Below are 14628 nucleotides of genomic sequence, written 5' to 3'. Positions count from 1 at the left end.
AGCAGACTAACAACAGAACAATGGGAAGATAAAAAGATAACAGCTCCCTAACACAAGATAACAGCTCCCTGGTAGATATAAGAACAACACTCAATTGTAAAATCCATGTCCCACTGTGACACATTCAGTTACATTGAGTAGGAGAAACAACAGACTGACAGAAAGCAGTTCCATCCTAAAGTGCTGACGCTTTCTGAAAGCACATGGCCAGGCAAAATGACCTGAGATAGATGCCTACACACCAATATACAACTGAACAAAAATGCACTTGCTGGTTCAGGGATTAAATGTTCTATTGTACAATAAATTAGAATGCAGTGTAAACAGTGTAATTTAGAAATAAAAAAAAATACATCATAAAAATCATGACAGAATCCCTTTAAATACCAAACAGTTCTTGATTTTACAAGTTTGAATTAAAGCTATTCCCATATACCAGAGAATAGAAAGCTACCACAGGCAGCCTTGTGGTCCCCTATCAAAAAGAACTCTCATAGAAAAGGATAGAAACTGTAAGTAGGACGGTTCCATTTTATAAAGTTGTACAATGGCACATGCAGGGCAGTGTCTACTTGGTGGGATTAGAAACTAGAGCTACTGGGGACACAGGCTTAGCTTGAGCACTAAGAAGAGGTGCCCCTCATGAAAATGAAGTATTAGAACCTATAAGCTTAAAAATACTGCTATTTATTTGATAAAAAGTAATCAAAGCTGGACACTTAAAGCCTCGCTTACTAATGATGGGCAGTACTAACGTGAATTAGGAGCAAGGGTCAGCAACCTTTACTATCAAAAGAGCCATTTTGCCCCCTCTTCCACTAAAGAAAAATAGTCTGGAGCCGCAAAACATAAAACACAGCTTATAAACGTTTAAAAGTTTTAACCTTTTTTTAATTTGAACTGTTACAACAACAGGATACAACAAACAGAAGTGCAGTGTACCGGGAGTTTTCCTGGTATCCCGGTAGGTTTGCCACCTGGCAGGTATTTTACCGGCCTGACCGGTAAAAATGATGGTTGATCCCAATGTTATTAATAGGGAAAAAAGTTAACTATATAGGAAGGCCGGTATTTTTTTCTAGAAAAGGTGGCAACCCTATATCCTGGTGGGCCAGTCCGACACTGGACCAAGGTAAGATAACCGTTAGCTTACAGCAGTCTCACAATCAAGAAGCCGCCAACAGGTGCCAGAGCTGTATACAGGCGCGTTTCAGGCCCTTAATGCCGCCTGAGGCGGCGTTCGAAATGTGCATTGCTAGTGCAGAGAGCGAAATTGCGTTTGAAAAGCCAAATTTCAGGTTTAAAAACCGTAAATTCGGCTCTTAAAGTTACCAGGAGCGGCGTTTTGCCGCCCCATGTAACTTCTGGGCAGCTGCCGTCTGAGGTACATATTGAGGCCTAAATGGTCTAATTGATTTAAAAAGCGCAGTTGCGCACCTTTTATTATTCAGGGTAAACCGTTGGCAACATAAGAGGCAATTGGTGGCAGCCGCAGATATGCCAAAATTGTGAATACGGTGCAGCATGGATACAAGTAGAAAATGTATCACTTCTGCAGCGACAACCTAGCGCTTAAATCACTTCATTTCTGTAACTGCTCCATCCTTCCGGCGAACCAACTAAATCCCGCCCCAATCGTTCCTATTGGTCAATTGGCCTAGGCTGTGCCTCGTCGGTGACGCTACTCCAAACCGCGGCCTACAGGAGCCTGTCTGTTGTCTTGAGCGTCACTTTTGTTATTGTCACTATTAGGTACGCGCAGCGTTAATGTCCCGGGGTTGGTTTCGAAATGTTTTTGCCGGTTTCCATATATCTGGCGGCTTTATAGGAGTCTGTCCGGGTTGCTTTAACTTAGAGCGGCGGGTTCCTGGGCTTTGTTCAGAGTCTGCTTTGCTGACACGTTTATCAGTAGAAGTCAATTGAAATCCTAATTCAGATAATTCAATGCCATAGGGCTAGTAAATATCAGTGCACTGGCAGCCAATGCATTCTTCCTGGCACTTCATCCTAGATCTCTGTCTCAGGATGCCATAGGGGGGTCTTATAATTATTTAGTAATTCATAATTAGCTCAGGCACATGCTACACCTGTCTGAGCCCCTCTGAAAACAGCAGTGTTATTATAATGACAGCTCTGTATTCTGCTAACCTTTACTCAACCACATGGAACTTCCATTTGGGAACTGGCCCGCATTAAAGGAAAACTATACCCCCAGAACTATGTAGATCTCTATAAACAGATATTACATAAAACAGCTCATATGTAAAACCCTGCTTCATGTAAATAAATAGAAAATAGCCATTTTAATAAATGGGATCGTATCATTCACCATGCACACAAACACCATACTTCTTAGGTCACATGAGCCAATTAACAGACAGAGTTCTGTCTTTTGCTTCCACACTTCTTCCTGTTACAGTTAGAGCTGCAGTATTTCTGTTCAGGTGATCTCTGAGGCAGCACACAGACCATCACAAAATGGTGGTTCAAGGCAAGAGATGTAAAAGGGCAATATTTACTTAAATATATATTCAAGTTTGAAAAGATTCTTTAATATGCCACTTAATTTGATATAAGCTATCTGTTGCTCAAGTATTCATTCTGGGGGTATAGTTTTCCTTTAAGATAATAAAAACCGGTTAACCATAGGCCTATGACCCATGGCCTCTGTTTTTCAGCTGCCAGAGAAGCATCCCTGTGATCCGTCCTCTTGTTAAATGAAATCTGCCTGTCACAAGAGAAAATTCAAATCTGCATTCTGATAGGTATGTAATATAAACGTAGAAGTGAAATATCTGGTGTGATGACTTGGCTGTCTAACCTTGGTGTCGCAACATGAGCTGTAATTGTTCCGCTATTGTTACATTGGGTTTCCTGAGCAGTCTCTGGCACGGCTTTCTTCAGGACTGACTACTAGGACTTCTCTAAAACAATGAGGGATCATGTGCATGTACATTATCTCTCCTACGCTGAATCTTTTTTTTATAGCAAAGGCAAACTGCAAGGCTTTAAAATTCAAGACTTGGAAGATCTGATTCATTCAAATGGACTTGTAGAAGAGGGTCGATTATTATTATTGATCTCTTTAGTTCAGTGGAAAGAAGAGCTGCAATAGTCAGTAAGCTAGTGAGAGTGTCTCAGCTGACACTAGCATGGCTGCAATCGGAAAACAGTTAACAGATACATAGAAATATAGAGATTTTAACAGATTTTGTTTTCTTTTAACATTTACAGTATGTCATGATGGAAGAAAGAAATACTTCTAAAGAAGTGTCTGATGTACTTCGACTCAATGTGGGAGGCTGCTTTTTCACTGCAAGACGGGAATCTCTTTGCCGCTTTAAAGACTCCATGCTGTCTTCAATGTTCAGTGGTCGTTTTCCACTAAAACTTGATGAATCTGGTAAATTTGTACTTTAATATTGTTGGATAAAGCATTTTACAAGGTTCCCAAATGTGTGAATTTTTGCCCAATGTAGCCACCTACTTGGTGGGCCAAACAAGACAGATGAACAAATTGTAGCCACATTTTGCCTGTTCAACCTTTAAAACAGGGAATGATGTACAGGTGTATGTTAATGGAATGGGGCTTAAAAGCTCCCTGCTTTCTCACTAGAGCTTCTGAGTTAAAGGACAAGGAAAGGCTATCAACAAGTTTACTTCTATTAAAAAGTCTACCTGTTAGTGATGGCATCTGTCTTCTGTAATAAGCTCTTTGTGAGTTTAATCACTGCAGTGTACACAAAACCGCTAACTACATTAAGAAAAAGTCCCATGATGCCTGGCGATTTCAGCAAGACCAAGACTCTTGGTCATGCACAGATCTGCAAAGTAACAGGTAGCGCATGTGCATTTCAAATCTTCGGGAGCTTGCCTTCTATTTCTTTTCAACCGCACACCAATTGGAGCAGGAAACGGTGGTAATCATGGTAACATGTGGAGCTAAACACAAAAAACACAGATCATTAAGTCCTTATTACCTGCCTGCAGACGATCAGTGTTTATTTCACTGCAGCTCCTGCCTCCTTCTGCAATCTATCTGTGTGCTGCCAGCTCTGCCTTATCCTCTTCTCTCTGCTCGCATTCATCGAGGGGAATATTGTTGGCGCATGCGCATTTAGTTTGAGAGCGCCATCTTTATAACGTCACTGAAATAAACATTGAGGCGCCAAGTGAGGAGAAACACGGTTAAATTTGAGTTGGCACTATCAGAGACAGGAGCGTTTTTTTGAAAAATTATTTCAGCAATCAGGTACATGCAGGGGCCCCCTATGGGATAAAGATAAATGCAGGAAAAGCCTTTCCTTGTCCTTTAAAGGACCCGTAACATAATTTTTAAAAAAAAATCGTTAGTATAAAACAAAAAAAAACCACAAAGACAAATTAAAATTTTAAATCGCAAGGCGACCTGGCGATCCATCGTGCGGCACTTGATTTCTCCTCCCTGCCTTCCTTATAGGAGATAGCCAGGGAGGAGAAATGGAGCGCCGCATGATGGATCGCTGAAGTGTCACCTTTTTTGAAGAGGAACGCCAAGCGGAGTTTCGGTAAGTTATTTCATAATAAAGACTTAGCGATTGTTTTTTTTTTTGTTCTATACTAACAAATTTAAAAAAAAATAATTGATGTTACTGGTCCTTTAAGGGTAAGTGTACTGTTGGTCTTACTACTCAGTCACATTGGTTGCTGAGGGGCTTGATTTTAAATGCACTACAAACTTAGAATGCTAATAGATAGTGTAGGACTCACGTACAGTGAGGGGCCTGGACGTGGCACATGAGCTTACATATTTTGTGTAAAATGTGGTACTAACACCTAATTTTTTGTAATAATTATTTTTAAAGGCAAACCGTGCGCTGGCAATTTTTCACTTTCTCTTTGCAAACAAACAGATGTGCCCATTTGGAGGGGATTGCATTCATGGTCTGACAACTCTTTGTGCTGACTCCATCTTTTTAGGATTTGGCTGAATCCAAAGATTGAAAAATTTGTCCGAATACAAATCGAAACCCTAATTTGCATATGTAAATTAGAAAAAAACAAGGGGGAAAGAGAACCGCTTGCTGATCGTGTAAATCTAAACCATAATTTGCATATGTAAATTAGAAAAAACCGATGGGGAAAGAGAACCGCTTGCTGATCGAACGGTTAAAACATTTTTGACTTTCTGCTGAAAAAAAGCCAAATTCCTGAACCGAATTTACTATTTGTGCTGAATTTTCTAATACTGAAGTTTAAGGTTTGGGAGGAGGGGGTTGCTGACTCTTTAACTGTTCTAAATTGATACATTTAGTTGATACATTTCTTATTGTTGGCCCTGCTGAGCAAAATCCCTGAGTTTCATTAATTGACTATTGAATTGATTCAATAGTTGCTAATACTACAGAGATGCTGTTGGGAAATGTAGCAACTAAATGTAACAAATTGTTCAGAATCTGCACCTGAATTACTGAGTTGCCAGACTGAATCACCAGAGACAGAAAAACTTTTGTGAAAGAACAGTCAAAAATAAAAATAATAACTTGTAAGTGTGACAGATCCCCTTTAAATCGCAACCCCATATGCATTTGAATGTTTTCAGGCTGCTGCAGATGTTTGCTATTTGCTTCCATTTTGGGAAGGCAAATAAGTAATTTCTCCAGAATGGAAGTGTCCCTAAAAGCAAGTTCTTTGTGTGCCGTGAGTTTGATCAGGCAACTGATTCTCAATTAGAATCGTATCACTGGGGGAAAGCAGACAGGTTCATGGGTGCTTTTGACTTTTTGTCACAAAACTATTTAAATCCATAATTTCTATTCTCCTTTTGTACTTCTGTGAAATAATAGAAAGAGCCTTGATTATTTGCTTTACCTTTTAGTAGTTGCATTTAATTAGATTTCTAAACTATTTTGTCTTGTTCTTGTGTTATATAGGTTCTTGTGTTATTAATAGGAACGGAGCGCTTTTTAAATATCTTCTAGATTACCTGCATGGGGAAGTCCGGATTCCAGAAGATGAACAGACAAGAACTGCTCTTCAGAAGGAGGCAGATTACTTTGGAATTCCATATCCTTACAATCTGAACGGCCACTTAGCAAATGAAATGGAGACATACTCGTTAAAATCTAACTTAGAGTTAAAAAAGGTGCTAAGGATGTCTTGCTTTCTCTTTGTGAAAAATCAAAAGGCGCCATTGATTTTATTGTGACATTCTACAAACATTTTAGTTACCCAAAGAGGGAAATGAAGAATGCATTATGATTCAGGAAAGGGACGTTAAAGGGGTTGTTCACCTCTGAGTTAACTTTTAGTATAATGTAGAGACTGATATTTTGAGACAATTTGAAGTTGTTTTTCTATTATTTGTGGTATTTGAGCTTTTTATTCAGCAGCTCTCCAGTTTGCAATTTCAGCAATATGGTTGCCAGGATCTGAATTATTTTAACAACCATGCTAATTGATTTAACTAATAGATTAGAATAGAAATATAAGAATAGAAATACGAATAACAACAAGTAGTAATAACAGTACATTTGTAGATTTACAGAGCATTTGTTTTTGAAAGCTGGAAAGAGTCAGAAGACCAAGGCAAATCACTAAAAAATAACTTTAAAAAAAAAAATAGAAAATGAAGACCATTTGAAAAATTGCTTAGAATTCTATAACATACAAAAAGTTAACATAATGGTGAACCACCCTTTTAAAGGGGGATGTTTTTGTTACATTGCCAGACATTTCAAGGTAAACCAAAAGATGTAAGCTATAGCAATGGGTTGGTGAAGAGGAAAACAATGTACTATATTGTGTAGTATGTGTATTGTGAATGAATATGACTTTTTTTTACATTTTATTTAATTTATAAGTAGACCCACTTACATACAGACTGGGGTGTTCTCTCCATGTCTGATTTTAGCCACATTAGACCCAGAAATAACCCACATTGTCCCCAACTTTTCTTTTTACCTATGATGTAAAGAGTTGGGGATCAACACAAACATGAAAAAAAGTTCCTGGGGTGCCAAAATAGAGATATGATTGCCTATTTAGTAGGCCTATGTTTACCAGCAGCCAATACAGGAGTTGCCTCCAAGCCAGGAATTCAAAAATAATCACCTGCTTTGGGGCCACTGGGAGCAACATCCAATAGGTTGCTCAGGAGCCACTGGTTGGAGATCTCTTCTCTAAGGGACACCTTAAGAGATCCATTGTAAAGGCCTTGAATCCTTTCTTGGGTCTGTATATTAAGGCTCTACATTTGCTGTTGATTTTATGAGAAATGAATTGTTCAAATGTTAATAGTTTTTGTTCAGCAAGCATAATATCTGTAAAACCTTTTGGAGCATGCACTCATTGAAGGCAAACTTTCATCAGGCGATTAGTTCAAAGTGAAGAAAGTTTATCGTGTCCACAGCCTTACACGTCTATGATTAAGTGTTTATGACACGAAACGCGTTAGGCTGTGGACACAATAAACTTTCTTCACTTTGAACTAATGGCCTCCTTCATTGAGTGCCTGTTTCAAAAGGTTTTTTGGTTTGTCTGCTCCCCGTGCTGAGGGTTCAGGGCGGTGCACCTGGGGCTCTTCCTTTTTTTGGTGAGTTATCACCATATTTGGAGACCCTAATATTTCAGATTTATCATTGAAGCATAATATCTGTCCTGTATTAGTGGGGAGCTTTTCTGGTTAATTATTGTGTACTGAAGTCTAGATATTTCACTACATTTGTATAACTATCCTTTGGTTGCAAGGATCTCACATTCTAATGGTATCTATTAAAATATCATGAGATTTTTAATTTTTGTATCTGTACTTTCAGGTTTTGTTTGATTTCTGTGATTCCTATAACCTCATTTGCACAAAACCCACAGTGTGGGTGCTGCATTACTTGCATACCCGTGACTCAAGCTGTGAGAGTAAAGTGATTGGGGTGTATGCCACAAAGCAGCATGGAAAGATTGCACTTGAGGAACAGCTTGGAGACAGGATTTATTGTAGTAATGTATATAAAAGGTAGCTAACTCTAAACACACTGGAGTTCTTTTTTTGTCTTTATACTTCTTGGAAAACTCAAGGCAGAGGTATAATTCTTTTATTGTTTTTCTTTTGTTCTGTCAGGGAAGCTGGATGTAACATTCAGTATATTCTCAGATACTGCAGTGCATCTGAACTTAAAAACACGATGGATGCTTATGAGGCCTGGAAGGGAAGAGGTAAGAACAGTATTCTGACAAATAACTAATAATTGCTTAGAATTGGCCAATCTATAACAAACCTAAAGTTGAGCCATGCCTTTAAGGGAGAGACATGCACTGTTTGGAGCATGTCTCCTCAGTTTCCAAACACCTGTTGACACACAAAAAGCAGAGGCACACAATTGGCTACAAAGTAGATGTTGTCCTACCACTTTGTGTGGCTTGTGTGACACATTGCAGATAAATTGAAACCAAGTTTGTGTACTATGTACACGTGTGTCTTTTTCAGCCTATGACACGTTGATCAACAGAACTACTGGGAAGGAGACAGTGAACAGGATCACTAAATACATATATGAGTATGGCAAGTGTAAATAGACTCACCCGTTCACGATTTCATTCCCAGCCTGCCGTAGAAGTTCAGTAAATGGGTTAGCGGCAATCTGCAAATTGTCATTTGCCTGTCTAGAAGGTGCTTGTGTCTCCTGTTGATGACAGCGTATGCAATCCCTGTAATATATATAGAAGTACATGCAGTGTGCAAGCGATTTTCAAACCCTGTGTATTTCATTAGGATCAGTCGTGGGGAGTCACACAGACATTATTCACTGCCATTCCTTTTCATTCCTGTGTACAGAAAAGTAAACAGAATAGAAACCCAGCTTATACATACAGAATACTGTTTCTCCTTCAAAGAATGCCTTGATTTTTCTATTGCAAAATGTAGCACTTGAGTAAAACTTTTGCTTCTGTGTCCAGTGACATTTCTGAATTAATCTGGTTTCTAATGGTTTGCAAACTGCAGGTTTCCGTTTTTGGCGTGTTCCTCAGGAACTAATTGAGTGTTGGACTCTTCAAGAACGTTCAATACAAGGCAATGAACAGAATATGGCTCCTGTGAAAAGAAGGTAAATAAAACAGAATGATGGCTTAGAAACTTATAACCGATATAAACATATAGTATTCAGAGTGATTCTATAAAGTGACACATGCTGACATTTTCCCTGAAGACAATGTTTCACAAATAGTATTATGTACAGGCCTACATCTATATTTGTGAAAGTAATTATAAATATTTATTTACGTATACATTTATGGAGTCAAATTGATGCGTGATACATGTTTTGTAACAGCATTTGAGATTACACTGTACATTCCTATACTGTGTTAGGAAATATCCACCATCTCATTAGTAGCAAGGAATTATTTGGAGATTCAGGCTGACTGCACAGGCACAGTTTGTGTATGTTGACATGCCAATGCCAATCAATTCTACTATGGATATTGGCTGGTATGGGCATCAGGCTGGTTTCAACATTTAATCTGCTGATGCATCGTATAAGCCAGTGCATGGTGCAAGAGCAGATGAAGAAGTAAAGACACCTTGTGGTCTGCATGAACGATCCATACTGTATGTACCCCCATGTACTCTCTCTCTGTTAGTTTGGTCCGTGGGCTGATCATATGGAGAGCATAGGAGTGCACAGTACTCTAGATCTTCAGGGAGAGCCATAGGAAAGCTGGGCAATGTGTATGGCAAAAAGGTCCTGGGTTATTATTTTATTGTATTGCTACTGTTTATTACTCATATTTCTATTCAGGCCCTCTCCTATTCATATTGTATTGCTACTGTTTATTACTCATATTTCTATTCAGGCCCTCTCCTATTCATATTCCAGGGTCACCTCACCTAATACTATTGAGGAACTATCTGTCAGCAATATAAGCATACAACCCAAATTGTAGTGGATGATTAATCATCCTTTTCCTCAAATATGTTTTACATTTCACATACAGTTTTTGAATTCCACCTGCAAACTGTACAGCCATGTCGTTTGTCAGTGCAGTGGAGATTGCTGACTTTTCCTAGAATAAGCCAGTTAAGGCAGATGGAATCTGCAACTTGTAGCATGAGCGTGTTGCTTGTAGCTTCTTTATCCTTGGATCTAGTATTTCGATTTTAAGATTTCATGGCAGGTCCCCCTGAATTCATGTTGCGATGTGTGCTTCTTCAGTTGTTTTGTTTTTGTCTGTCATCCTGATTTTGTTCCCCAATTAACTGTACAGCACTGCTGAATACATAGGCACTTTATCAATAAACAATAGTATAATACATTAATTGACATACTATTACAAGCAGAAAAAAATACAAGGCAAAATCAATATATTTAATAGTTGATAGTATATGTAGAAACATTAAGTCTCGATAGGTGGACTTGTTTAATGATTTTTTCTCTCCATCACCCGACCTAGCGCTGCTGATTAAAATGCATGCTCTGTTAGGAATAAAGAGGCCAAATATGACAGTAATTTCTTGCTTCCTAGGAGACTGGTGGAATATGCAGATGAAAGAGAAGAAAATACATTGATATCCAAGGCAGGTCCCAAACCCATCAGGTATTCTGGCCCATCTACAAATACGCAGATCCGAATCAAGAGCTCGTTGAAATCTGTTAAAAAGGGGGTGACATCAGAATCTACAGATGAGATCACACAAAATACATCAAATATGGGTTTTTTAGGCTTTGAAAGAACAGAGTCAAAATATAAAAAAAACAGTTATGACTTGGGGATTCCTAACCAAAAACACAAACAGTTGGCAGAATCTATAACTGACCCCAATGGCAGAAGAAAGGAAACCCAGGTTGACACAAAGAGTTTGACATCAAGCCGTGTTATTAAACTAAAGAGGACTTCTCTAAACCGAACAGCAACATCTGCAAGTGAACTCTTTCCAGTGGATAAACAATAGTTTCCAATGCCCAAATGTTACCAAGATAATACAAAATATATTTTTTTTATATAATTTAATACTACAAAGGTGCCATTAAAGCAGTACATTTTGGACTTAAAAAATCTTTGCTCAGAATTTTATTATATTCCACTTGGGGGCATATTTAGACTGAATGGAGTCTTTTACTCCAAATTCTCCAAAAGACCCTTTACAATTGGAATGTATTTTGTGGGTGTTGCAACTCTCTTTGAGCAACACTCTTTGATAAATATTACCCATGGTGTCATCTTGATTGAGTGCCCAAAATTAAGCTACTGTACTTTTTAGTTAGTTTATTTTTGTGCCCCATTGACCCTGTAACTTATAAGATAAGCCAGCAATAAATGCAGAGCACTTAGAATGGATCAGTAACAGGTCTAAGGTTGAGTGCAGTCAAGGCAAGCCCCTGCCCCGATCGCCCGAACCCCTCTGTGTACATGTGACATGTACTTACAGCCATGCTCAGCGCTAACCTCCCCCCACCACCACCACCACTGTTGCATCCTAGGCATGTGCTTCTTCTGCTTACCTCTATTTCTGGCCCTGGATGGAATATACAAAAGATCATAGATATATTACATAGTACAGGTATGGGGCTTGTTATCCAGAATTCTTAAGACCTGGGATTTACAGATAAGGGGTATTTCTGTAGTTTGATTCTTCATACTTTTAAGTCTACTAATTGTGTGAATAAGTCTCTATAATATGAAAGTACAGCATGGAAATACAAGAAGTTATATTTCTACATGGCAAATAATTTACTAGTAGGTGTAGTCGAGTAATAGAAAACTAACAGACCCAACAGTCATGACATGTTGCTGATTCTGTCTAATTGAAGCATTGAGGCTAAAATGATCTCAAATGCTTTAACCAAACAACCAAAACCTGAAAGACATGGAAGAAAACAGAAAACTACCATTCGAATGGATAGAAGAATAGCCAAAATGACAAAGACTCAGCCAATGATCAGCTCCAGGAAGATCGAAGAAAGTGTAAAGTTACCTGTGATACTGTTATAATTAGAAGATTCCTATGTGAAGCCGAACTTTAGGCAAGAAGCAACTGTACATTTAGCTTTCCAGCTCCTTTTAATGCGACATGTTACATAGAATACAAATCTGTGTATTAGAGGTTTCATCTTTTAATAATACATTGCCTTTCCTGCCTCTAGGCACAGGCAGAGCAATCATTTCACATAGGGCACTTCCCTTTGACTCAGGTCCTAGTTTGTGGAGAGGCCATAAAGGCCCGGGCCTAGGGCGACAAAATATTAGGGGCGACATGATGCCCAGACACTTTATGGGGAGCAATGGGGACTCACAGCTCCCCAGGAAATCCAGCCCTGCTTCCACTCCTTACATTCTCCCATCCATGTCACTGTATATACTGTATATACTCTCACACAGCTGCAAACACAAGACTAAACAGTAATGCAAAGCTTGCCTGACCACAGCGCCAACAAAACTGCTGTTGACTGTGATTGTGAAAGAAAGAATGAAGAAAACTGGGTAGCGCATATTTGGTTAATGCAAGTAAAATTTATATTTCTGAATAGAAGAGGACCTGGTATTATTTTATAGGGTGACACAGCATCGGACTGGTGGCCCTGGGCCCCCCCAGCTGCAAACCGTCTCGAACCCTGTCCCAACCACCCTCTCCACTGTTCATACAATCAGTGATAACTTTCATGAATAGGCCCCATAGATCAGCTGGTTGCTGTTGTTGTTTGTGTGAGTACTACAATTGCCTTAAATCACACTACAATCATAAATCTTGGCAGTAGTGACAGCTTTTAGTGATGGGGAAGCCACCTGCAGCAGTCTGATTTGTTCCAGTTTGCTGCCTTTATTTATCTAGTCTCCTGGCTGAATTAAACACTCATTCAGGCATAGACAATCTATGTGGCCTAAAAAAAATATATTATGATCTAAATATGATTAGTTAAAGTAAAAGTACCTTCCTTTGTTAAAACTTAAAAAAAAAAGTTAAACATTTTAAATTCTGGGAAATTGCCGAAGGAAACAGAAGCAAACCCGTAAACATGACTGTAGTTCATAAACTGCATTACTACAAATTAGCCACTAGATGTCACCAGTGTCCTAAAAAAACAAAACACTCCAATCTTTTTCTGCTCTATAAGTAAAGGCAGAGTGAGGTAGAACTCTATAAACAGAAAGGGGTAAATTTACTAAGCGGTGAAAATTCGCCAGGCGAAAATTTGTTCAGGCAACACAAATTTACTAAAATGCGACGTTTCGTCCTGGGCGTCGGACGCTGGTGAATTTTCGCTAGCGTTACTTCGGCAATGCAAATCAAAGCGAAGAAGCGATAGCGTTCAAGTATGCCTAGCGCAACTTCGTTAGAGGACTTCGCTCAGGCTAATTTGCATAGGGCGGGAAATTGAAACTTGAATGGAGGTCTGTATGTTACATGTTGCAGCAAATACATTACATTTCCACTGATAACTACACAAGTCCAGGGAACCTAAATAAAGCCAATACAGTTGTTTTAATGCCCTACACATGAGCCCACTTTAAAATAATTTTCCATATGTTAGAAAATGTATGGGGGAAACTGGGTACCCGAAAATGTTATGCCTTGTGCAGCCTGTCACCATTTTTTGGACTTAGAAGATTTTCCACTCAAAAATTATGATGTAAGTAACTGAAGAATGAGGAAGATCTACTGTATGTACTCTAATGCACTTCCCCTGGTCTGAGCTGGCGAAGTCAAGTCTAACTTTCAGTAAAATCCGCATCTTAGTGAATTTGCGGAGCAACGTCCATTCGCCAGAGAGAAAAGTCGCCAGGCGTTAGAGTGCGAATCAGCGATTGCATCTATCTCCTTCGCTAGCCAATTGTCGCAAAGTGGCCAAAAGTGGTAACGCTGTTGAATTGTCGCCAGCGTTAGTCACTTTGCCCTTTAGTAAATTTACCCCAAAGCCCCCCCCACAGATATTCTTATAGCCTCCATACAAAAAACAGATATTTGTTCTTCGCATATTCATGTTGATATGTAAATACACAAGTATTTCGGATTTTACAAAGTGGCCAATAAATATTGGATGATGTAGCCCTGATAAATATAATAATGGTTGCCAGAGTTTCAGATCACATGTCTTAACAAATTTCCATCAATGTGACGGCCAATGAGCATGTCTTAATGAACACGTGCGCCATTTTCCAGGGTTGCTTAAAGAGAAAGTGGGTGGGGTTCCCAGGGGGGGGGGGTGACACTCTGAATCCCTTCAATGAGTGCCTAGAATTGTATATATATTTGTGTCCATTTGACCCTGTAACTGATAGAGAAGTCAGCAATAAATGCACAACACTTAGATCAGATTAGTGCTGGGCCTTAGGTTGCGTGCGTCCAAAACAAGCCCCTGCCCTAATCTCCTTAACCCCTTCAGGCACATGGAACGTGCGAACCTAATTCTGGATTTACAGACATGTAAAAAGGGGAAGGCAGACAGAAGTGTTACTTGCTCAATGCCCCACCCCCTCTGTTGCCCCTTAGGCATGTGCCCCTTTTGTCTTCCCCAAATTCCAGCCCTGGATGGGATTTGCATAAAAATGTAATTTTGTGAAAAATTACAGATGAACTATCGTTTATTGTAAACTCCCGACCTACCACTAACCAGTCAGATTACATAAAGTAGTAAAAGAACAAATCAGACAATGTTC

The 14628-nt window shown here is 39.2% G+C and overlaps 1 protein-coding gene across 2 annotated transcripts; it reads left to right on the top strand.

Annotated features, from left to right (window-relative positions):
* The first annotated feature begins 1133 nt into the window (after positions 1-1133).
* Positions 1134-11028, top strand: kctd18.S (potassium channel tetramerization domain containing 18 S homeolog). 2 transcript variants are annotated; one of them, XM_018239064.2, is made up of 8 exons: positions 1134-1752; positions 2679-2765; positions 3235-3403; positions 5961-6124; positions 7797-7990; positions 8096-8190; positions 8978-9080; positions 10498-11028. In XM_018239064.2, the coding sequence occupies exons 3-8, from the start codon at positions 3241-3243 to the stop codon at positions 10922-10924; spliced, it is 1146 nt and encodes a 381-aa protein (XP_018094553.1). In that variant the 5' UTR covers positions 1134-1752; positions 2679-2765; positions 3235-3240; the 3' UTR covers positions 10925-11028. The 2 variants fall into 2 exon arrangements, with proteins under 2 accessions (XP_018094553.1, XP_018094551.1); XM_018239062.2 differs by having other exon boundaries at positions 1476-1752; positions 5913-6124.
* Positions 11029-14628: the final 3600 nt, after the last annotated feature.

Source organism: Xenopus laevis, chromosome 9_10S, assembly GCF_017654675.1.
Source record: "Xenopus laevis strain J_2021 chromosome 9_10S, Xenopus_laevis_v10.1, whole genome shotgun sequence".
NCBI classification, from domain to species: domain Eukaryota; kingdom Metazoa; phylum Chordata; class Amphibia; order Anura; family Pipidae; genus Xenopus; species Xenopus laevis.
Note: the sequence above shows the minus strand (reverse complement) of the source record. Positions and strands in the feature narration are given on the sequence as shown.